Below are 25736 nucleotides of genomic sequence, written 5' to 3'. Positions count from 1 at the left end.
CAGTTGTATGTCAAAACTGGTGTCTTGAGCCTCTACCAGTGGTTTGAGTATCATTGAGTATCGACCCATAGGGAAGACGACAGATTCCAGAGTACTGTCTTCCTAAAACCTATCCAGAGAACCTGGAACTGGCTAGGTGACTTTAGACACCCCTTGAATTCTTTTAAAAGAGCAGAAAACTCGAGGGCCTGTTCAGTGAGAGTATTCTCTTCTGTGCTGAACTCTGCACCTTGCAGTAGGAAAACTGAAGAATTTTGGTTTTGAAGAACAAATACTTGCAAATAGGAATTTGGATTTGCTTGCGCTGAAATTTTGGACTGAGCAATCTTGACTGTGTGCTGTTAATAAGACTTAGTTCAAATATAGTATTTTTATAGTAAAATACTGTCTGCTGAAGACCAGTAACATGATTCAATTTTTAATGCAACAAGGCTTAATCTATAAATTCCCTCTTTTACAGATTTTATGGAAAGAATTCTTCCTATGTCCATGGTGGCTTGGATTCCAATGGAAAACCAGCTGATGCAGTCTATGGGCAATCTGTAAGCATCTGTAAAACTGAGTGAAATACTTTTGCAAGGAATTAAATATTTACAATTAGATTTTTCTGATCTAAGATCTTCTGGCTTGTTTAGTGTTTCAAGCAGATCTGTCTATTAGATGATACTGAGCATATGTGTGTCCATACTCTCTGAGGTGTTTGTAGTTTTACTGGGTGCAATATGAACATCTTGGAGAAGTCTATTCTGGGACTTGAGAATTAATTTGCAATAATTTGCCATCCCTTTGTGCTTGGTAGGCAAACTTGTCACATGTTCCCAAAACTGTCAAAAGCTATGAAATTTGGAGATGGATATAAAATACTGATAAGAACACCACATTAAAGCAGAGTGTCAGTGGTGAAGCATTTAATGGTATTCAGGCAATGATATCTTCTGCAAACTAAAGCAAAGTCCAAGTGTCCTCTTTGACCCTTGTCTCAACTCAGAAGAAAAAGCGCATGGCATGGCTGTCTGTCTGTGCTGCCTTGATGTGATGATCAAATTTGCAAGTGGCACCAAAATTGGAGAGGGAGGGTGGAAAAGCCAAACAGCAGATTGACCTAGAGAGACTAAAATAGTGAAGACTGAAGGTATTGAGGAAAGTTTAAATCTAAAGAACTACACCAAGGGGGAGTGGCATTTGGGACTATGCTCTCTAGGGCTTTGAGGGCAACCCTAGGCTGCAAGCCTCTCACTAAACTTGATATTCTCTATACCCACCAATCTGCACTATACAAGTCTTTCTGATAAACTGAATTATCTTAGAAAATGGGTAACTGATTCTTCTCTGCCTTTTGCAGGACATCCACAAGAAGGTGCTGTCACTGAACTTTAAGGACTGCCACACAAAGATCCGTCATGTGGATGCCCATGCTACTCTTAATGATGGTGTTGTAGTCCAGGTGATGGGAGAACTCTCCAATAACATGCAGCCAGTGCGCAGGTTCATGCAGACGTTTGTACTTGCACCTGAGGTATGCTTTATGGAGCTCTGCTGTTACTTTAACCCATATGCTAGTACTGACATGAAAATAGTTGTAGCTATTCTGCTCACCACTGGAATCTGAAGATTCCAATTGGGAAGTATTTCTTGCACAAGAGTCCAACAGTGGTGTGCTGCAAATGCTTTAAGAAGTTACATTACTTTAATTTGTTTATGCTAACCTGGAACAGTACCAGGAGGGGATGTAACATTTTGAGTTGTGGCTAGTAAGTATCATTAAAATATTGCTTAGGTAGGTATTTTCAAAATATTGTAGATCCCCCACTTAACAGTTGTATCTTGCAGCTGATACCTCAAACATCTAGTGTTGGAGAACAAAGCTCTCCTACATTTGAAGACTTGCATTCCAAGCTTTCTGATGCTATAAAGTATTGACTTCTCGCTGCAGTTGCTTTCAAAATAGCAGTTTTCAAAATCATATGACAGTTGAAAGTGGGAGTGAAGAAAGTGATAATAATTGCGTGACATTATTTTTAACTTGGCAGTTTCCAATTTACGTTTTGGAAGCTGTAGCTCCCAGTCTTTTTCAACTTTGGTAGTTCATAACAAATTATCTTTGAGTCATGATTAATGCATGGAAAGAGATGTCCATGATGAGCATCATTGCAGACCACCCATCTTATTTACAAGTATCTTGCTATGTTGAGCACGTGCCTTTACTTCTGTATTCTAGAGGCTGTATAGTTGAGGGTAGCTCCTAATCTCCATGTCTCCAGCCTTTCCTAACTGGACTTAGTTTGACCTAAAATCCCACTTTCGTGTTTGTGATCTATTAAACTTTTGATATTTGGCATACCTCAAATATCACTTCTTAAATACAGCACCATTAGGGAAACAACTACTACTATGCAGCATCTCAGCAAAGAGTTAGTCTCTGAGCTTATTAATAAATTCTCTAACGCTTACATGGGCAATATGACACTAGACTTATCCATAAAGTCAGGATGCTTTCAGGGATTTCATTTAGATTACTCATCAGTCCCTTGGTATTCTGTATTTAATTACCTTTTCTTCTCTGAAGTCCAATCACAGACACGTGAGCTATGGTGTGCTATCCAGATACAGATGGATTAAAAGTAGTTAATACTTGGTATAGAATGGAATGAATTTCTTCTGACCCTTTTCTGTTTGAAATAGAAGTCATTAGTGTTATTTTACTACTTTTAAGACAGGGTCAAAGTGCAGCAAAATAGTTGGTATATACATGTCTCTTACTATACACTTCTCCTCATGGTAGTGAAGGCAGGTCTATCTTCTTCAGACACCGCAGCAGGTCCTGGGTTGGGTTTGTTTTCCCTGAACAACTGCCTGCCCCTCTTGAACTAGCTTCCCTCTAAGCTGCACTGCCAGGCAGGTGCTTAGGGCTGCAGCGGGGAGAGGCACCTCTCCTGCAGCTGCAGCCCCAGAGCTGCTGCAGTCGGGGAGAGGCGGCCCTCTCCCCTCCAGTCCTGGAGCTGCCGCACCACCTCCCCTCCAGTCCCGGAGCTGCTGGGGAGAGGCAGCTCTCTTCTCCCTCCCCTCCCAACCCCAGGGCAGCCTGCACCCCAAACTTCTCATCCTCAACCCCCATCCCAGAACCCTCACCTCCCTGCACCCCAAGGCTCTGCCGCAGCCCTGAGCCCCCTTTCGCATCCTGAACTCCTTGGCCCTACCCACACCACACATCACCTCCATATTGGTGCACATAACAAAATTCATTCCTCACATGCATGGGAAAAATTAGAGGGAACATTGCTTTTGAGACATAAGAACAGCCGTACTGGGTCAGACCAAGGTCCATCTAGCCCAGTATCCTGTTTACCGACATTGGCCAATGCCAGGTGCCCCAGAGGGAGTGGACCAACAGGCAATGATCAAGTGATCTCTCTCCTGCCATCCATCTCCATCCTCTGACAAACAGAGGCTAGGGACACCATTCCTTACCCATCGTGGCTAATAGCCATTAATGGACTTAACCACCATGAATTTATCCAGTCCTCTTTTAAACGCTGTTATAGTCCTAGCCTTCACAACCTCCTCAGGTAAGGAGTTTCACAAGTTGACTGTGCACTGCGTGAAGAAGAACTTCCTTGTATTTGTTTTAAACCTGCTGCCCATTAATTTCATTTGATGACCCCTAGTTCTTGTATTATGGGAATAAGTAAATAACTTTTCCTTATCCACTTTCTCCACATCACTCATGATTTTATATACCTCTATCAAATCCCCCCCTTCGTCTCCTCTTTTCCAAGCTGAAGAGTCTTAGCCTCTTTAAATCTCTCCTCATATGGGACACGTTCCAAACCCCTAATTATTTTAGTTGCTCTTTTCTGAACCTTTTCTAGTGCCAGTATATCTTTTTTGAGATGAGGAGACCACATCTGTACGCAGTATTCGAGATATGGGCGTACCATCGATTTATATAAGGGCAATAATATATTCTCAGTCTTATTCTCTACCCTTTTTTAATGATTCTTATCACCCTGTTTGCTTTTTTGACTGCCACTGCACACTGCGTGGATGTCTTCAGAGAACTATCCACGATGACTCCAAGATCTCTTTCCTGACTTGTTGTAGCTAAATTAGCCCCCATCATATTGTATGTACAGTTGGGGTTATTTTTTTCCAATGTCCGTTACTTTACATTTATCCACATTAAATTTAATTTCCCATTTTGTTGCACCATCACTTAGTTTTGTGAGATCTTTTTGAAGTTCATCACAGTCTGCTTTGGTCTTCACTATCTTGAGCAGTTTAGTGTCATCTGCAAACTTTGCCACCTCACTGTTTACCCCTTTCTCCAATCATTTATAAATAAGTTGAATAGGATTGGCCCGAGCACTGACCTTTGGGGAACACCACTAGTTACCCCTCTCCATTCTGAGAATTTACCATTAATTCCTACCCTTTGTTCCCTGTCTTTTAACCAGTTCTCAATCCATGAACAGACCTTCCCTTTTATCCCTTGACAACTTAATTTACGTAAGAGTCTTTGGAGAGGGACCTTGTCAAAGGCTTTCTGGAAATCTAAGTACACTATGTCCACTGGATCCCCTTGTCCACATGTTTGTTGACCCCTTCAAAGAACTCTAATAGATTAGTAAGACACTATTTCCCTTTACAGAAACCATGTTGACTATGGCTCAACAGTTTGTTTTTCTATGTGTCTGACAATTTTATTCTTAACTATTGTTTCGACTAATTTGCCCGGTACCGACGTTAGACTTACCGGTCTGTAATTGCCAGGATCACCTCTAGAGCCCTTTTTAAATATTGGCGTTACATTAGCTAACTTCCAGTCACTAGGTACAGAAGCCGATTTAAAGGACAGGTTACAAACCTTAGTTAATAGTTCCGCAATTTCACATTGAGTTCTTTCAGAACTCTTGGGTGAATGCCATCTGGTCCCAGTGACTTGTTAATGTTAAGTTTTTATCAATTAATTCCAAAACCACCTCTAGTCCCCTTTTAAACTTCTATAGTCTTTTTGACTTTGGTTCCCAGGCTTTTTACATCCTAGCATTGTCTCTTAATGCCCCCTTGTGTTTATCAACAGGTGTCTTATCTTGAGCCATTCTGTTTCCTTCCTGCTTGTTTTCCTTATATATTAACACAGTAAACATCCAATTTGCTAGGTCAACCTACAGTATTCATGAATTATTGTAGAGCAGCTCCAAGCCCATAAGTCTGTTTCTGATTGTGATCTATTGTTCTCAAGTTGTTACTGAGATGGCCCCCAAAAAACTTTTCAAATCCACAGCTAGATACAGTTGCTAACCTTTTGTTTGGCTTTAATTTGGCCTTATTGATCCTGTCAGCCATAATGAAGCAAGGTATAGTTGCTTGTTAGGAAAAATGCTATTCATTCCATTCTGCTTCAGGAATCCTTTCAAAAGCTGTACAGTGTCTCTTTGCTTTCTGCAGAGTTTTATGGGTGTTATCCTAGTTCTCTTCATCACCTACAGCTGTGTGCTTGCTATTATGGTGGAATGGCTGTTATGATTGCAACAGTATTTCCATTTTGACAGGCGTGTCAAGCCTTTATTCTTTTTAAAAAAATTCAATATGTCAAAGCAAATATGAACCTAGTACTTGAATTTTCCATATTGGAGATGAGTTTATAGGTTTTTCCTCATAGACTGGCAAATATTCCCTAATCACTGGCCAAACCTAGGGATCTGGGCCATAAACTGCTTAGTGCAGTATATGGAATGGGGGGCAAAAAGTGGTACAAAGCAACCTCTCCACTCCCGTGATCCTCTGCTTGACTGGAGGCCAAACCAGTCCTATCATAGCTTAGGGCAACCTCAACTACAAATCTGCTCTAAGGTGCATCACCTAGTGTGGTGATTCTTTGGAGTGCAGCACATGCTAGTATTCTCCCCTCATAGCCTGCCCAAGAATGTCCCTTGTGTGCTTGGGAGCTGAGTGTAGAAGCAACTTTGCTGGTTTTGTGCCACCCAGAGGTTCCCTCTGTTGGGGCAGTTGCTACTTCCGCACAGCCAGAGTGTCACAGGAGGGGCAGAGCTCTGACCAGGATCTGTCACTATGGCTGTAAACTCTTCATAATCATGTAATGTTTTGCTCTGAGACTGAATATAATGGAACCAACTTCTTATTCCTGCTTGCCTGCAGGGTTCTGTTGCAAATAAGTTTTATGTCCATAACGACATCTTCCGCTACCAAGATGAGGTTTTTGGTGATTCGGACACCGAGCCTCCAGAGGGTAAGTAAGTACCAGGATCCTGGAGAATTCTACCAGTGCCAGATTTTTGTGGCATTAGTGGGCATAGTAAACTACTCTCAATTCTCAGACTAGAGAAGATTCTTCTCTTATGAGAAGGCATATTTGCAGTAAATTCAAATTGTCTCTCCTGTGTGTGTGTGTGTGTGTATATATATATATATATATATATATATATATATATATATATATATATATATATATATATATATATATATATATATTTTTTTTTTTTTTTCCTGTCCCTTCTGTACTGCTGGTACTTCAGCATGGGCTGGTGGAATACAGACTGTTGCAGTCGCTGGTACGGTCCTTCTTCCTGCAGTGATATTAAAATAAAACTTCCCAAAAATTTGTGGTGGTTGTTTTTTTGTTTGTTTTGTTTGTTTGTTTTTTTTTTTTTTTTTTTTTTTTTTTTTTTTTAAAGAATCCCTTTGAGCTTGGACAGTGTGATAGGTGTAACTTGAGTTCTCTTCCTTCCCTAACCCACTCTAGAATCTGAGGAGGAGGTGGAGGAACCTGAGGAAAGACAGCAGACCCCTGAGACAGTTGATGATCCCGGTGCTTACTACGAGCAGTCTGTAAGGTAAAAAGATTATACTCTTAATATGGTGAAGGCAAACTTTGCATTGTGTGATCTCTTTAAGGACCAGGTCTGGAATCGGATGTGAAGAGAAGTCAGGAATGAAAATGTTTTATGTCTAGAAGTCGGGCTTCTGCTGCAGAAGCTGTAGCATAAACCTTGTTAAATGATACACTATTAGCTGTGAGGCTGAGCAACTGTTTTCAGCTGATATAACACGTTCTAAGTATATGCCTAGTGAAGTGAATTTTGCTGTGCTGCTCTTCTTGATTGCATTGTACTTTGCATACCTGGGTTAGAAGCCTGCCTTCAATACTGTTCTTTATCCGAATTGAAAAGACATCTTGTTTCCATTCCTGATGTTCTTCAATAGCAATGACTTGGAGGAACAGCTGGAGGAGCCAGTAGTGGAACCAGAACCGGAGCCTGAACCGGAGCCTGAACAGGAGCCAGAACCAGAAGTGCAGGAAGAAAAATCTGAGCCAGTATTGGAGGAAACTGTTCCTGAGGAGACTATGGAAAAGAGTCCTTCTCCGGTCCCTGCAGACCCTGCTCCTGTGGTGCAAGAGGACTCCAGGGTAATGAAATGAGTGACTTTAATCTGTATGTTCATCCTTTTTCTCCTCTTCATTATGTAGAACACACCATCATCTTTGCTCTGGCGAGATGGGGTAGCTGGATGAGAAGTATCCAAATTCTTTTGCATAAGACTTTTCTCTCCTGCTCCTGAATTGTCCTTTTTGCCTCAAATTGAGCTTATCCACAGAAAAGCAATTGGTCAGTTAGCTGGTTGCTGGTATCTCAATATGACGACACGTTATCAAGGCCCTCGGTATTTTGTACCTGTTCAGTTTGCTCCAGAAACTGGCTTGAATTTGTCCTTAAATTGAATGCTTATGGTAAGGCTTGGAAGGATTAGGTTTTTATTGGTGGTTGTTAATCAAAATTTAGGCAAAGTAAGAAAAGTACTGCTTGAGAACTTATTAGAGCAGGGGTTGGCAACCTTTCAGAAGTGGTGTGCCGACTCTTCATTTATTCACTCTAATTTAAGGTTTCGCATGCCAGTAATACATTTTAACCTTTTTAGAAGGTCTCTTTCTATAAGTCTAATATATAACTAAACTGTTGTATATAAAGGAAATAAGGTTTTTAAAATGTTTAAGAAGCTTCATATTAAATTAAAATGCAGAGCCCCTGGACCAGTGGCCAGGACCCGGGCAGTGTGAGTGCCACTGAAAATCAGCTCGCGTGCTGCCTTTGGCACACATGCCATAGGTTGCCTACCCCTCTATTAGAGTTTGATTTCAGCATAATTACTTTTATATTTTGACATGTGATATTGACAATATGTGTGTTAACGGTTATGTCTGCTGTCATTAAATAAGCATCTGCCCCATCTAACTTCCCACAACTGTGAAAATGTAAATAGATAGAAAGATGTCTTAAAATGCATTTTGCACAGTTGTGAAAATTTAATCAATAAGATCAGTAGCCACTGAATTTTTTCTTCTTTTAAAGCCAGACTATGTCCAGCCAACTTATGGTTGTGACAGTACCTTTCCAAATACGGTTAGGGTGTAACCCCTGCAGTGAGGAGTCTAACACTAGCCCCAATTCTGTGCTGCATCCCTGCCTGTTTATGCAATTTATGCAGTGTTCAGGGGTTGGAAACAAATAATCTATGGAAATAAAAGTATACCTATCTCCTAGAGCTGGAAGGGACCCTGAAAGGTCATAGAGTCCAGTCCCCTGCCTTCACTAGCAGGACCAAGTACTGATTTTTGCCCCAGATCCCTAAGTGGTCCCCTCAAGGATCGAACTCACAACCCTGGGTTTAGCAGGCCAATGCTCAAACCACTGAGCTATCCCTCCTCCCTCTGATTCCACCATTGCAGCAGGGGGTGGGGATCCATGGGTGCCACAGGCCTAGTGTAATAGGCCTAGGCTACTGCTAGGGTGAGACTGTGGCTGGAATACTCTGCACTCTAGCTTTTCTGAGTTGGGATGATTCATAGGCAGCTGTGGGGAAACTGCTGAGGGCTGGACCCAGAACTCGGAAGGCTCAAAAGTGGTTTTAAAGCTGTGTCCACCACCTCAGCTGCCACTCCTGAGAGGCACAGCTCGGGGTCTGGGCCTGTTGCTAGAACTAGAACTGCAGGCCTTGAGTTACTAAGTAACACTATTCATTCCTTTAGACATTTTCGTGGGCATCTGTAACCAGCAAGAACCTCCCACCCAGTGGAGCTGTTCCAGTATTGGGAATACCACCTCATGTTGTGAAAGTACCAGCCTCGCAAGTAGGAATTCTGCACTAATCACAAATTACTTGGTGACCTGGGGGGAAAATATGCAGTAGAAATTCCCTGCTTATAGCATTCATTTTAGGATTCTTGATGGGGTTTTGGAATTGTTAGGGGTTTTCTAAATAACCTTTTAAACAAAAATCACATTTGTAACCCTTGTAGCTGTGAAGAAAACCTTCATCAGCGTGGACCAAATGTGTTCACTGTGTGTGTTGAGGGTATCTGCCTTGAAAAACATGAAAAAATCTAGTGAGGGCAGTTCCACAGAGCTTGGGCAAACTTGCCAAGTTAGAGGTACTAAAATCTTTCAGCCATGATTAGGCAAGATATGCTTCATCTCCCTTTCTGACATTGTGTAGCCCCAGGGTACATCTTATTAACTGAGCACTACACAGTAAAAACAGAACAGCATTTCATTTTGAAGTTACAAGTATAACTTGAGCTGAAATGCGTTCTGTAGCCACTGATGAAAAGAACTACCAATCTTTTGCAAATTGGAAATTATCTCTGAATAATCTAAACTTTGATAGTAAGCTTTGAAAAATGAACCTTGCTACTAGCCTTGCCTGTTTTTACGTATCACTTACTGGTTGTTCATTTCTGCAGCCCCGTCCTGAGTCCAAGCCTGAATCCCAGACTCCGTCACAGAGGCCACAGAGGGATCAGAGGGTGAGGGAGCAGCGAACAAGCATCCCACCACAGAGAGGGCCTAGACCAGGTAAGAAAAGCTAGACGAGCATAAGTACTTGACTTTTTTCCCCCCCTTTCTATCACCTTTTAATTGCCTAAGGAGCCATGAGGCACTCAATATACCATGTGCCAATTAGAGTTGGTTTTTCAGTTCTTAATGATAGATATTCTAAATCACTCCTGCTACTGTTGCTGTTTTAGCTGATCTGGACCTGAACCTCTGTTTTAGAAATGAACTTTCATGAATATAAAAAAAGTTTGTAGTATTTAGATTTTGTTTTGATTTGTTTGCTCATCAGTGAGTTTCTAATGCATGGCTATTGTGAAAATTATTGAAATTCCACTAGAACTTGAGACTGAATCTTACGGCATGCCAGTTACACTGATGATTAGAACTGTTCAGGTATTGTGCATGATGATTGGCTTTTAAGCAAGTGTTTTTTGTTTTAAGTTCGTGAAGGTGAGCAGGGAGACATGGAAACTAGACGGATTGTTAGGTACCCAGACAGTCACCAGCTATTTGTTGGGAACCTTCCTCATGATGTGGATAAAACTGAACTGAAGGACTTCTTCCAAAGTAAGTTGCTGACTTTGCTGTGTTCACCACAGGGTTTTGGGGCTGCAACCATAAACACATGTCTGTTTCTGCAGAACATTCTAATGTGTGACCAAAGAACTTGGCTCTTCTCTTGCAGATTATGGGAATGTTGTGGAACTCCGCATCAACAGCGGTGGGAAGCTCCCTAACTTTGGGTTTGTGGTGTTCGATGATCCTGAACCAGTTCAGAAGATCCTTAGCAATAGGGTAAGGTGGCGGTTTGGACCAGTAGAGATTGGATTCTGCAAAATAATGTATTTGAATTCATTCCTCTCTGTTAATGGTGGGCAATGTCTGTCTGACCCTTAAGGAGAAGGGACATTCTTCTAGCCAGCTGATTTTTTAGCCCCTCTCTTCTTCCTCTGCCCCCAGTTTACGTCCATAAATGAACTACTCTGAATAAGTGTGTGATTCACGTGTTCATGCTGTTTGGAAATTCACACACACAGTTGGCCAAATTTAGTGCTGAAGCAAACTAGTATTTTACAAACCTAAACAGTTAATCGGTAAGCATTAGTCTTACTGGTTAACCAATCCTAACTGTTAGCCCCCAGACTCTGCCAGTTGCCTGCTCCAGGAACAGCCCCTCTCCCTTCAATTGGTTAACCATTTAAATAACATAATTTAAATCATTTAAACAGTTAACTTTTTGAACGGATATTTATATCCCTAAAACAAACCGAAAGCAAGAGAAGGCTGCCATGGAAAACAGAGCCCAAATAAAGAAGCTTTGAAAAAGCGGGGGGGAACCATGTTAGTGTTTGACTTGAAGAAGGAATTTACACCCTAAACAAGGCAGGGTGCAGAGTCACCTGCTCTCAGACTGGCCACAGCCACTATGAATGTAAAAGGCTATAGCTAGTGACCCCATGGGGATTGTTGTGTAGGTGGTCGATCTAAACACCTTGCACCCACACACATCTGCCCCTGTACAGCCAGCAGTGAGAGAGTTGTAGTTCGCAGCAGTCAGGGGCACTTCTCTCACCCCCTTGGTGTGACATCCTGGAGAGGAATGGCCAGTCCTTGGCCCTTTTCTGTATGTATTCTGTTTATATCAGTTTTGTGCTCTTTTCCTACAAGTCACAAATCTGCAGGCTCTAAGGAATGTTTGTGTCAGACTTAAAGTATAATTAACACTGATGCTCTCCTTCTTGGTAATCTAAGACAGTAGTGGGGGCTTTATGTGTGTATTTAACCCAGGGTTGAACATTTCAAATATTTTTTTACTTCTAATAATTCAGAACCCTTATTTCCATCTGTAATTTAACTTTAGTTATCTGTATTGATTTTTCTCCAGCCATCGTGCACAGTATGCTGGACACAAGCATGTTTCCTTTAATTCTAGACCAGTTCTTGCAACAATACTATCTCTGCTACATTGCAAATACTGCATATCGGGACTTAAAGATTCCTAGTAAACTATCAACCAGAGAGCTAAACCTGCTTGCTAGCAGTTCGTGTGAAAGGGAGGCCCTACCAGTGAAGTCTAGGGGCAAAGTGACAGAGAGATACTTAAACCCTATTCCCATACCTGGTTGCTGGGAAGGCTGTTGGTACCCCTCATGCCAGGGCAGCTCCAGGGGAACGGATCATCAAGTGGGAATCTTAGCTGAAAAGCTTTCTGCTTGTCACTAGCAAGGGGGATTTTCAAGCCCTTCTTTATATGTTGGAGCATCCAGAATAATTCATGGTCTCTAATGAGAGATAATTGATATATGCATGAAGGAACCTTCACTCTTGAATTTCTTAGCTTTTTGTAGACTTAATTCCTCAGCCTTATGTGGCAGTAGCTTATTTAGCTTTTAGTGCTAATAGGGCATATGTTCTGATTGGCCTCTTCCCTGCTTCAGTGCAATTTGCCAACTCAAGGTTTGTCTACACAGTGAGTTACTGTGTCGCAAGCCAGGTGGTGAATCTACAGCACACAGTGCACTATCTCCCCATGTGTGCACTGCTGCAGCACATTGAAAGGCCCAGAGCGTGGCTTCGTGTACTAGGGTACTTCTCTTGCTGTCATATAGACACGCCCTCAGTAACTCCTCATCACACAATATAAAATGCTGCTTTGCTGAAAGTGAAGGATTTCCCCAGAATGCAGGAAGGGTGCAATATGGGCCTCTGAGCTGCTTCAAATCAGAAGAAAAGTCAACTGGAACTAGCAGTGATCTGAATGACTTTTCGTTGTACTAAAGTGTGTCAGTGAAACAAGCTCATCTTCTCGAATGACTTGCTAGGAAAGGTGGAGCATGTAAAGTGTTCAACTGCCCAAGAAGTCACTGGAAGGATTGGATCAACTGTCCCTTTCTTTTTCCCCCCATAGCCTTCTCCTGCCACCCTAACAAAATGTCTGGCTGAGTACACAACTGATGTAGTATTTTTTTAACCTGTAAATAGGTAGCTGCCATGAGCTTTATTTCCTCCTTTCTTGTCTTGCTCCCATTCCTAATATTAATCCCATTGAAGGGAACAGCATAAACTTACCCACGTGAAAGGCTTTGTTGGAGAGTTACAGCTGCATTGTTAATGCTGGTAAATCTTTCTCTTGCAGCCCATCATGTTCAGGGGAGAGGTGCGTTTGAACGTGGAGGAGAAGAAAACACGAGCTGCCAGGGAGGGTGACCGCAGAGACAACAGACCACGTGGACCTGGAGGCACTCGGGGAGGGCTGGGAGGTGGGATTCGAGGGCCTCCACGTGGAGGAATGTCTCAGAAACCAGGATTTGGAGCTGGAAGGGGCATCGGGCAACGCCAGTGAATGCATCAAGGATGTTGGCATGGTGGCACAAACCCTTGTTCCTGCAGATTTGTGAATTTCAGCCTTGGGTATCTTGGAATGTGGCCCTGGCCTGTTATAGACTGCTACGTTTGATACTGTTTTTGGCCCCTTTTTGTTTGTTATGGTTTTGTGTTTTTCGTTTTTTGGTTTTTTCCCCCCCCCCCCCTAGTCCTTGTCCCAGATTCCAGCTTTGTGGAACAATATTTTAGGAAAAGTGGATTTTAAAAAGAAAAGAACGGAAGTTCCTTGCTCACTGCAAACTTACGGACTGGATTTTTTTTTTTGTGTGTATACCAGTGGGTCTTTCCTAAAGGAATGTGGTGTGTGGTTGTTTTTTTTTTTTTTTTTTTTTTTTTTGGCGCTCTATATTGAAATTGGGTGCGTTTCAGTCAGTGGAATAATCTTTCACCCGCATGTGTTCAAGAGCCTGTAGGAAAACCTAGCACTTGGCAAGCATTTCAAGGCAGGAGAAACTATTGTTTGTCCCTTGAGGGTCATGTGCACATCCTTTGGTCTGGCCATGTTGCCACTTGAAAAATTGACATTCATTCTTCTCTCTGTGGCGCTGTAAAAGTGGAATAAAGGGTATCCATAGAATCTTTTTTCTTTTGATACATGATCACGAAAAGGAATTCTAACTACTGTTTTACCACTTACAAATTTTGGATTGTGGGATAGGTTTTAAATGTCTAGAACTTGACTCTTAAAACATTTTTCCTGAACTTGTGAAATTTTTTTATTGAAATAGGGAGGTTTTTTTCATGTTTTAGTTTGTATTTGTATAAAAAAAAAACAAAAAACAAAATTGTTGTGCCTTCTATTTATCTCTCATTCCAGTCTTGGCAAATTGTTAAAAAAATAAAAAAAGTCTAGATTTGCTTTATCAAGTGGAGTACGTTGGAATTCTTGTGAAGGGGGAGTTTCCCCGCATTCCTCCCATCACTACCTTTGTCTAGGATAATGACAAAAGGTGCTTTGGAAACTGAACCAATCTCTGCTGTGGTAGTAGGTAGAGATGTCTAATATTATAAAGCACGGTGGTGGTTGGCTGAATGTTTGTTTGCTTTTTCCAGCTGACTGAAAAGTTACGCCATTTTGTAACAACTCCTGTTGTGACTAGGAAACTGTGGTTGTAGATATCTTTTATTGTTAACATGTAAATGTGCTTTTTAGGATCCTGTATACTTACTCTGTTCTTTATTGGGGGGAGGGGGAGTCGCTTTTGCAGTTTGGGCATCTGTTTAGCAACTCCCCTCTGGCAGAGGTGAAACTACCTAGATTAGATGTAGCCTCTGACAATTATGCTAGAAGGTGTACTGATTGCCTATCAATTGCTGGTATATACTCCTGGTATTGAATAAATATCTTATTCATTCTCAGACTCCACTAAAATTGAAAATAAAAGACAAGACTGTGTGTACAATCTTTATTACACCAGTCTTAAAGGATTCCGGTGCACAGCTCGCTATTTTGGTAATAGGTATGGTGTTTAACTTCCATTGTATGGAAAAACATCTGGAAGAAAATGGCAGTCTTGCTTCCAGATTAATATCGGAAGCCATTGGGGTCAGATTAGAGCAGTGGCTCCATGCACCACCACCTTACGTTGATATGAAGTGACTGGATGGTATATCATATGCCCCCTGCAGTATCTGCATCACAGTGGACACCCGGGAGAGCTTATTAGTAATTCTTTCATGTGAACCAGGATTCAGTGTCTAAGTTCTGGGTTTTCTAATGCAGGATCTGTGCAGATGTGATGTAATGGCATATCCATATCTCGTGGCCTCTGACACATTCTGCTTTACAAACTAGAACAGAGCTGTCTGTGGCCAGGGGGAGGTCACTATAAACCATACCAGAAAAGTTACATGTGAGAGTTGGTGTAGTTTAAACGGTCCACACCTCATTAAAGTCATTGGAAGCTTTTGTCAGAGACTTCAATGTTTGTTTTAAAAACTGGTGTTCAACCCACCTCTCCTCAGACCTTTTACGGACTGACTTGACTTTTTTAACCTGTTCCCAAAAGTATAGAGGCACATCCTGGCACTTGAGCACAGCTAACTGTAATAACTATCCTCGCAGTGTGCCACTTTAGTGCACAGACATATAGGAAATACACAGTTCCCTCTTGTGGTAATAACTGGTAGTGTCTGTTCTAAATGGTTTTCCCAACTTCAGCTCAGGAAAACAGTGTCTACCATTGCCAAGGGGTTAAGTGCAAGTCTTTCTCTGAAGTCTTCCCCCGCTGGCGTTCTTTCATTGCTTTTCACAACTACAGCTCCATAATGACGGGTACGTATAATATACTGCAGGGGGGAGGGAGAACAGCCTCTGCGGGGGAGAAATCCGACTCTAGCAACAGATACTGCACTTTAGATTATCAAAGCTTCAGTAAATAGCACCTATGCCTTGCACATGCCAGAGCTGTGAACACCTCTCCACTCGTTAAAGGAGTATGTCCTCAAAGGGATTTTGTCATAGTTTTGGGCTCAAAATATAATTTCAGGAGGGCAGTGGAGAAGACTTGCAAGGCCTAAATGGGTTTTGTGTTTGCTGCCTCTGTTTAGACAGCCAGTCTTCTGTGGTGTGACCACATCATTGTTATAGTGCCGGAAGAAAGACAGGTGGCAAAACTGACCAGATTTTTTTTTTCATAGTCTAAGGTGAATGAAATGCAAAAATTAAAAAGATGCAAGATCTTAATGTGTTTTGTTATACGAGAAACTACTTTTTAAAAAGTTTACACCAACAGCATCTCAAACTATATGACTTCATGATTAGGGCTACAATTTTGACATGGAGGTCATGATGTTCACAGTAACAATCTGAATGAAGTCTGTGATGACCCCACCTTGCACCCATGGTGGCTTCTGTCCCATGGGTGTGGGCCCGCCTCCTCCCGCTAGGTGTTGCAACCTGGTACACGTTGCAGCATCACCCAGTGTTGGCATGTCTGCTCCTCTGTTCATCTGTGGCAGGGTGGCCCTGCCAAATCTGAGTGGCACTGTGGCGGCATATGCCTGTTCCCAATGCCTTTCCGGTAAAGAGGAAGTACTTGTTCCAAGTGAACAGGCCCCTTTGCTTAGTAAGGCAGCAGCAGGCCTTCGTAAGCCTTGCTCTGAAGGGTTCCTGAGGTTCTGGACTTCTACAAAAACGCAGTGGGGTGTTTAACCTAGAGAGGGGAAGGCTCAGTTTGAGGTAACAAGTGCATAGTCACTTTCTCAAGGAGCAGGCTTTCGTGTGGAATTAACACTAGTGCCAAAAGTATAAACGTACCTATTTTGCCTTCTACCTACTGGTCTAGCCTGTACGCATTTAGCATTGTACTGTCAAGTCTACGTTGTAAGGAATGGAGGGCATGTCCTGAGGCTTCAGTTCTAATCTGTGTATGTAAACGTACCTGAATTAGAGCTTTCTATAAGTATTGGGAGGCGAACGGTAAATCCTATCGAGGGGAAAAAAGGTTTTCAGTCAACTCTAAACCCTCTCTTCAGTCAAATGTCTTGGTCTTTGTAATTTTTTCCCCCCTCAGCTGAATTAGCATGAACATAATACATTTTATTAAACTAGCAAGCTACGGTCAGAGCTCAAACTGAAGAGGGATGGAACGGTTGAATGGCTAAAGGGTGTTTCTAGAAATGATTCTGCTGTTACGAACCTTATAGTCCACAGTTGTGCTAAGGCCCTCCTATAGCATGCAGGCCCTGTTCAGTGGACAAGCATAGCCAAGAGGCTTAACTACCTCTCATATGCCAAGATGTTTTTGTTGGTCCCGTGAGTGATAAGATGGATTTCAGTGCATGAACCGCTGTCCCTGATACTCTTACAGATATTGGCTGTGCAACCTCTGCTTGTAGAAGGTGCAGTGCCTTGAATGAATAGAGTGATTGTCCTGAAGAGCGGCAGCTGGCGCTATAAAATAGCATGTGTCTGGCGAACATTTGTCTTGGCCCAGAAAAAGTTACTACCTGTGTCTGCACCTTGTAGTGTGAGCCCCAAGAGAGTAAACAAGCAGCAGTCTCTGTTGTGCTTCTTGCTGCCAGTGTTCATTTGGGGGGATGCAACTGCAGCATTGAACTGGAGAGAAATAGCTGATCTCTTACCTCCTCCACTTCATGGAAGAATTTCTCTGCAAGGATGGCTAGTCATGGGGAAGTTCCAGTATCCATGCATTCATTTCCTCCCCGTGTCTCTCACTGAGCCCGAGATTTTCAAGGTAAAGACATGGTATTTTGTAGCTGCAGATAGCTCTCCCTGCATGCTGCTGCCCATGGCTGAGAATACCAGCAATTTGCCTAATCACTTCCTGCTAAAGCATTTACAGCTTGTGCCTGTCCTTGTTTCTCTTTCCAGCAATACCTTTTCTCAGGCTGCCTGGTAACTGAAAAACTACTGTCCCAGGCCTTCTGGGAAACTTTATTTGAATGTTCTCTGGTTAAGGCCGGCTACATAATAATTGGATTTAATAGTGAACTTCTTGACATGCCTAATCAGAAATAAGTTTTACTAAATGGCATACTTCAGTGTTTCTTTAATGTAAACAGGCCTTAAAACGGGGGGGCATGAGGCTGAAAATGGCCTGCATTGGGGAAGTATAAAAAGCTGCCCATGGCCCTCTTTTTCACAGGGATTTCCAGTCTTGGCTTAAGCACTGTACCATGAGCTGCCTGGCTAATGGAAATTCAATACTTAGTTGCCTTATCAAGCATTAAAGGGAAAATATTGTGTCCCTCCTCTCTTGTTTCTCTCCCAGGCTTCAGTTTTGAGGAAATTGCTTGAATAAGGTCTTTTAAAAAAGCCTTGGGCACTGCAGGGATCACTTCATCCAACAATGAAATACAGTGCTGTGTACAAGCAACATAATGCAACCGTTCTCAGAAAGGTAGTTAAAGAGTTGGTGGCGTATAATGCCCATGCATAAACATAGTTCCCTAGAACAAGTAGGTAACATACTGCAGGGCCAGGAACCATAATTCAACTCGCATGAGAACTTGGGAAGTAGAGCAGTACAAAGAAATACCACTGTTCCTAGGAAATCACCTCTAACATGTTGTTTTTAGGCTCCAACTTATTCTAAAGGCAAGAAAAAATATGCCCAACCTGCCATCTGGACACCAGTTGATGCTGGTTGGAAAAAGCAAAGCCATTTTGACACTTAGTACGTGGGTACAGGGCACTCTCACCTGTGTTTAACAGAGTAAAAAGTTACTCCTTTTAGTAGGTGACCTAATAACAGACCTGGGCCTATATCCTGCTAGAGTCAGTCTGTCGTGTAAAAGAGATCAGGCTATATTCCTGAACTGCTACAGCGCTGCTAATGTCCAAAGCGGCAAAAAAGGTTTGGGGATCTGGATAGTTTTTCATCTATCGGTATGCAAGGGTAAACCCTAGCATTGTTGTGAGGAACTGCAGTGTAGATGAGGGCTCAGAGGGCAGCAGTAATGAGAAGATTCTTCTCTCTCCTCCCCTCCCTCCCCCCCCCACAGCAAAATTAGAGTACACAATACAATGATCCTACTTAAATGTCCATGAAATACTAAAGGAAAGCAGCACTTCTCAGCCATTAGCACTGGCTTTAAAATGACATCTCCGGTACTAAAAATCCACCGAAAGCAAATTTCAGAAAACTTTTATTTTGTTTTTTAATTGGAATCGGCATGGATGTATGGTTCAATAAATATATATATTTTTATATACACTTACAACAGAAATCTTACATTCCATCTTCAAACTGCTGAAATAGAACTTTTTTTTAATTTGTTTTTACAAGCCAAAAAAATAATCTGCCATAGCTTCTGTGTTCATGCAACTTGTACTTGTATAAGTTATAGGTTTATCATGACGTAAAAATGTTACTCTTAAGGAAGCAGTTGCTTTGCACTCTGTGCCCATATAGCAAAACACGTCCTTAAATGGAGCATTAAGGCCATACCAACTGTATCGATATATACAAATAAATAAATTTCACATAGAAAAGACAGAGGTCACTTTTTTTTTTTAAGGGGGCAGGGGAGAAGAGAAACTTATGTAAGCATTTTCTATTTTTATTTTTTTCTGCCTAGAGCAGTTTCCACTTGTTGGAAAATGCAGTCCCTTTGAGTGAGAATCAATACATCTTTCAGTGCGTATTTTCTGTATTTCTCTAGCCCTGGTTTTGTTCTTGATGATAGCATGAAAACTAGTTTCTGCTCCTGCTGCCTGTTTCCTACCTGACTTCCCACTTTTGGGCATTTGATTGCCACAGAGCCAATGGCAGTGCTACAACTGAGAGAACGGTTTCAGCAGAGGCAGGAGCTACAGGCGCATGGGCGTTGCTAAGTTCTATTACAGCAGGATGTTCAAGAGCAAACCTGAACTTCCTTTCTAGCGCTAGGAGTGGTTGGAGAGTAGTTGGTGGCTGTCCAATTTTCTCTTCCTGCTTACCAGAGCTCAGGAGAGAGACAATTCTTCCTCTAATCTGCCCAAAATCCCTTGTAAGAGGCTGATGGTATTTCCCCACTATATTGCATCTGCACAGATAGCAGCCCAAACCTTGGCAGGTGAATATGAACAACTTTTTGTATTTTTTTTTTTTTAAATGTTGTTTTGAATGAAGTTAAAGGGAAACTGTCTGATTAAAATCCCTGTACTTAAAATCAGTCCTCTTCTGTGTTACTAGTAACCCCTGAGGCTATTAGAATGGAAAGGGTTTTAATAATCTTGGTTACTTTCTGTCTCTGATGCCACTGCTTGTGTTCAATGTGCTACTCATTGAAGCAAATTCTCTACAACAAAGCCAAGTTCTAGTCTCCTCTTTTCTCCCTTTTCTGGTTGCATGTGTTATCCCAAAGCTGCCCTGAATAGGTGGCAAATGTTGCAGGGGCATGCTTACAAGCAGACTAGCAAAATGTCTGACACCCATTTTAAACTAGAGGATTGAAAAATGATGGAGGAAGACCAAATCGGGAGGCAGCATTCTGCTGCCATGTATAAATAGTACTAATACGCTCCACTAATGAGCAGTGGGAGGCCAAATGAGCTTTTAAAATGAAGATTCTCTTTTCATAGGACTGTCTTGCAGAAGAGAGAGAGATGCAGAAAATATGAGAGAACAGCATTGTTTCAAACTTTTCAGGGAGACCTTTTCCCCAGGCACATAGTCTTTAAATACGAGTAGGTCAAACTTAACATACGGTTGATGCTTCTGGGGAACTCTGAACTGCCGTATTTCAAGGGTATACTGAGAAACCAGTATTCTGTATTGGGCCATTCACTTCTCGTGTGTGTGTGTTCCCCTCCAGAGCAAAACCACACATGCATTATTTGGCCTAAATAGAAATAATTCATAAGTAATTAAATTTAGTTCAATTTGTGCCCAAAGTTAGGTCTATTCATTTTGGAATATAATTTAAATGGCATGTGTGTATTTAGAGGGAGGAGATCTCTGCTGGTTTGGTGGCTTGTTTTTTGACTATGTATGTATATGTTTTGCACTACTCACTTCAGTTTGGATACATTAAATGTGATGCATAATACATTGTGGTAGAACGTTAGTGGACAACATAGCCAATGAAATGTCCCCATCTATGATGATACTGTTCCTCTGCATGGCCATTGTAACCATCCACCTGAGACGGCAAGCAAACAGCTGCTTCGACAGGCAACGCAAATTTCCCCAACATCAGGATTCAAAGGCTGTGTTCAGAATGGTCTTAACTGATGTTAGGGAGATGATACACTGCAATGGAATGTGATGTGTGACTTATTTCCATGTACGTCCTTTCGGGCGAACTCCTTGGCATGTTGCTTCAGCTTTACAAAATCTCTCGCTTTGCCTTGGTCTTGCAAGTTACATTTTTCCCAAGGACTCGGTTAGTTCATGAAATAGGTGGAGAGTTCTGGCCACTATGGGAGCTGTGAGTAATGTCATAACCAGGCCCTGGAACTGCCCACGCTCCCTCTGTTTTTCACATTTGAATTCAGCTTCACTGTAGGAATGAGATGCTCCAGGCTGTGCGTTTCTGGGTAATCCATGCACCTCTCGGGTAAGTAGCTTTATCCACCTTTCAGCTTTGTGCCTTATGCCAACGTTTATGACCTGCTCCAACTTCCCAACATGGGCCTGCCTCTCATGTCTGACTTCTTAAGCACCAGGGAATGTAGTGCTAGCGTACGAGACTGTCAGAGGCTACAGTGAGCAGCAGTCCGGCGCTGCAGATTGCTCATCCCTGCCCTTCAAGTGCTTACTGAGGACCATAATTCTGAAGACATTTCCAAACCTGACAGGCCCCCAAATTAACCTGCCTTCAATTCAACCAGTGGGGAGCTGAGATTTACTGTGCAAGGATTTGGCTAGTGCAGGTTACCCTGCTGGGTCTCAATGGGAGAAAGCCAGGAGCCAGTCCTGTCTTCCAATTGTCCCAACACCTTCAAGGGCCTGGGTCACTGTTGGCAGCTTTTAAAAGCAAGACAGACCCTCAGTAGGAGGTGACCATTTGTTTCAAACAATCATTTTTCTAAGGTAGAGTAATTTAGGAGCTTGTCAACCTGGATGGTGTCCTCGTTCAACCTCACAGTGTGTCCTGCTAACCACCTATGTCCTTCCTTTATTGGAACAGTGCAACCTCTTCGGATTCAAACCCAGACCATTAATTGGGAATCTCAGGAGCGAAAAAAATGAAATAATGTAGAGCTGCAGGCCTACACCAGAGGGCACCAAATCTCAAAGTCCTTCTTTTGGGGTTTCTCCATCAAAAGCTGGGAATGAGCGACGGGAGGGATCACGTGATGATTCCCTGTTCTGTTCATTCCCTGTGGGGCACCTGGTATTGGCCAATGTTAGTAGATAGGATACTGGGCTAGATGGATCTTTGGTCTGATCCAGTATAGCCGTTCTTCTGTTCTAAAAAGTCCCCCTTGAAGGCAATAGGCCCATCTCAGCTCTGGTTTAAACAGGTGCTGGTGCTTAAATCAGGGCAGCATTTGGCCCATTGGGAGTTAAGGATCCGGGGCAACGGAGCGTAAAGAGCTATTCCAGAGCTGGAACGGCCTCCGTTCCTCAGTTCCCTGCTCAGCCCCTTTCATGAGTCAGGGCTACGTTAACTGTGACTCCAGAATGAGAAATTTGGGGGATTTTAAAAATAAAGGGAACCTGCTTCCTGGTGGACAAGAAGCAGCATAATGTGAAGCTACTGCCCCCTGGGGGTGCAGAATCCTAATGAAAACGAGGTAGAGGGAGGGATGGATCTGGCCGGCTGGCCAGGTGCATTATGTAATGCATCACTAAGTATCAGGAATGTGCTTGTGGCAGGAAAGGGAAGCGTTAGCTGCTTTACTGGTTTTTTCTTTATCTACATTTTAGGGAGGGCTGGGGGAGCTGAAGAACCTCATTCTCAGTAACTTTCCCTCACCTACCATAGCTGTGTAACCTCTACTAGACAGAGGTGCCTGCTTGCTGGTCTTGCCCCACCACCTACACTGGCAGATGTATATCCCTGCCCCTATCGCTCCAGCAATCGTGTACTGAAAGGCACCCTTTCATTACTGTTCCTAGTTTATGGCTATTGCCTTTTATTGATGCACACATCGCAGGATTTGGGTGCTGAGATGTTGCCAAAGCTGATCTGGGTCTTGAACCCTTCCCTACCGTTCACATTTCCTATTTCAAAGTCCCCACTCTCGCAGCCTCTCCGTTAAGGGAAGAATGAAACCCCATCATCCACCTTCCCATGTGAGGAAGCGCAACAGCGTTTCAGTCCTGGGGTTGGTCTGCTGCAGACACGGGAAATGACACGTGCCCAGGGCTAGTGCATTTTCCCATTGCTGCCATGGCAGGGAATTGAAACAGAGGGACAGCCTCCGTTCCAAACACTTCAGAGCTACTTTGCAGGGTCGCCTACTGTCTGAGACATGGAGCCGGCCCAGGAGCAAGGATCAATAACACGCCCACTTGTTGGAATCTGCTGTTGGCTGGTCACCAACCTCTGGAGCAGCCCCCACCCCTCAGGGCTGATAATTTGGTCATTTCCCCCTATCACAGGTCTAAGGGGAGGGATGGGACCTTTTAAAAAATGATTTAAGTGCATCTCTAGGAGAGGTTTCAAATGTATCACCCTTGACCATCCCTTTATGTCATAGCTTTATTGCAGTAACGATCTACCTCTGTGATAATAGATGTAGCAAGAAGCATGAAGACCAAGACCTGACTGATCTTCTACTTGTATTACTCTGACAACCCCCCCTTGAACTCAATGGAGTTATAGAAGTGCAAAACTGGCACAAATGAGATCAGAACCAGGCCCCAAGCTTAAGGGGGAAGGGAAATTATGACCGTAAGGGTCTTTCTTCACTGCAGTTAACCCAGGCTCTTACTCTAGGGGTGATCCTATTCTGGTTCCTGTCCACACAATACAAGCAGGGGTTATTGCAGAAAAATTCTGATGGCAGGGAGCAAAGTTGAGTCAGTGTATTGAATATTTCATATATGAATATATTATATCCTGCAAATTTGAGGAACAGGAGTACAAAAATTGGATCATAGGGACCTATGAAAAGTGTGTGTGGGGGGGACAAACCAAGGTTTGGGTGGTGAACTGTCCTCTTTTCCCCATAGTAATTTATGCCCTTGACTAAAATCACTGACTCAGGTTTAGTGGTGCTTGCAGCCCCACCTAGCTGTTCATCTGAGGCTGGTGGCTAAAGTCTGAGATCTGCTTTCACTCAGGCTGGTAATTCACCCACTTTGCAGTGAGGATGCAGGCTAAGCCACTCAAGTGCTGATAGTCTTCCCATGTTTTCTCCCCATGCTCACAGAAGGACAGGTAAATTCTCCCACAATTCACTGAGCGAGAACCCTAGAAAGGCTCATCTTACTGCAGCCCAAAAAATCATGGGCTGGGTCCCTAGAAGTCTTAGCGACACAGGTGAGTGCAGCACCAGTGTGGGCCCCATAACTGGAGTATGGCTTTGCAGTGCAGCTGCTCACAACCAGGCTAAGATAACACAGGTGCTCTGCAGTGTGAAGACTTACTCTTACGGCTTTCTAAATGCACAGAAGTGGCACTGATTTAGTTAAACCGGGCAACTTTGTGTGTAGACGCTCTCATACTGGTTTATGCCTGGTTTATATTAGTTTAGCTCCCTCATGATGGTTTCCCAGATACACTACAAGTCAATTGAAATGAGTCACTCAGGCGGTCTCAAGAAACCATAATGTAACTGCACTGAAAGCACAAAAAGCTCCTCCCGCCCCGCCCCCGCCGTTCCAGAGTAAAGGCCAAAGTTTTGTTTTTAACTTATCCTATGGTGTCTGAGCAACGTAGAGTATACCATTATGTCCCCCCTGCTCCAGAAACAACTCCAGCCTTAACTGAAAGGGACTGGAGTTTAAATATCTAGACGCAACAGGGTGAGTTGAGAGGGGGGATTCAGTGTGAAGTTAGATTGTCAGTCTTAACGTCCCACAGTCTATTCATGGTAAAAATCCTTCATTTATGTATTTTCAGAGCCACATTTAGCACACATCTCCTTTCACCTCACGTTAACAGACGACCCTCAGTGCTATTTGATCCCTGTTCACAACCAACAGAATCCATGTAGATGACAGATGATATTTGTGATGTACCAACCCACTAGCAATGAGTGTGAAGGTAAGAAACAGGCATAGGAGAAATGCAGGAGCTCTATTTCTAGTCACTGCAAAAGCCCACAACCAGTGAGTTGTTTGATGGTTTTCTGAGCGTACGGAAAGGACCAAGTCAACACCACAGACCAAGGTCCTGCCAAATTTCATTCAAATGTAAAAGAAAAAAAGTCCCTCTAGAAATCTGAAGATGCAAACATGAGAGAGAGAGAGAGAGAGTGTGTGTGTGTAAAATATACATGGGGGCACACACTGATCGTGTAGTTAAAAATTAAAGGGCAAGTTTTCAGCCCGAAGTGGCTTTTTCAGGGTTGTGTTATAAGTCCCCTGAAGCAGGTTTTACAATGGAAATGCCAGCAGACCCTGACCTCTCAGGAAATGAACAGGCACCGTCCTGTCCTCCCCACCACAGTTATTGGTAGGATTTAGAGCCCAGCTGGAGTAGGTCCAGAGGGAGTTGTGCTCTTTGTAGCTGGCATCTCCCTAGCAAGAGGAGAGCAGACAGCACCAGGAAGTTTTACAGACCACGGGCACAATTCAGCCCGAATTATTAGTTGAGTGCCGAGAAGGTGGTTAGGTAGTCCCTGCCCAAAGGAGCTAGCAATATCCTCCTGTCTATCAAGTTACGCCAGGACTGAATTTGGCCCAAGGAACTTATACCAGCACTCTAAGTGCTGCCTCTATGTCTATCCACAGCAGTGCAAAGTCACACCTAGGACATCTCCCTGCCTCATCTCCACCACCTTATGGACTAGACCCATCTAACAACCACCTAAACACAATAAACGCCAGAATACAACTAGACAATTGCAGACAGGAGGGGTGTGGCCCAGGATCCCAATGCAGTCGGCCTTTAGATCCCTGGAGGTAAAGTACGCGATGACCAGGTTTGATC

At 42.9% G+C, this 25736-nt stretch overlaps 1 protein-coding gene across 3 annotated transcripts in view; it reads left to right on the top strand.

The window, feature by feature from the left end:
• The window catches only part of G3BP1 (G3BP stress granule assembly factor 1), a 37180-nt gene extending 23079 nt beyond the window's left edge, over nucleotides 1–14101 (top strand). For 2 of the 3 annotated variants that reach the window (XM_054037897.1, XM_054037896.1), the window contains 10 exons: nucleotides 461–542; nucleotides 1343–1516; nucleotides 6160–6250; nucleotides 6764–6854; nucleotides 7225–7429; nucleotides 9047–9148; nucleotides 9761–9872; nucleotides 10296–10421; nucleotides 10519–10649; nucleotides 12991–14101. In XM_054037897.1, coding sequence (XP_053893872.1) covers nucleotides 461–542; nucleotides 1343–1516; nucleotides 6160–6250; nucleotides 6764–6854; nucleotides 7225–7429; nucleotides 9047–9148; nucleotides 9761–9872; nucleotides 10296–10421; nucleotides 10519–10649; nucleotides 12991–13197 — 1321 coding nt within the window. In that variant the 3' untranslated portion in view covers nucleotides 13198–14101. The remainder of the gene's footprint in view (nucleotides 1–460; nucleotides 543–1342; nucleotides 1517–6159; nucleotides 6251–6763; nucleotides 6855–7224; nucleotides 7430–9046; nucleotides 9149–9760; nucleotides 9873–10295; nucleotides 10422–10518; nucleotides 10650–12990) is intronic. The other variant, XM_054037898.1, reaches the window with a different exon arrangement.
• The last annotated feature ends 11635 nt before the right edge of the window (nucleotides 14102–25736 follow it).

The sequence above is a fragment of the Malaclemys terrapin genome, chromosome 8, assembly GCF_027887155.1.
Source record: "Malaclemys terrapin pileata isolate rMalTer1 chromosome 8, rMalTer1.hap1, whole genome shotgun sequence".
Lineage (NCBI taxonomy): Eukaryota > Metazoa > Chordata > Testudines > Emydidae > Malaclemys > Malaclemys terrapin.
This window is presented reverse-complemented; position numbering and strand designations above follow the sequence as displayed.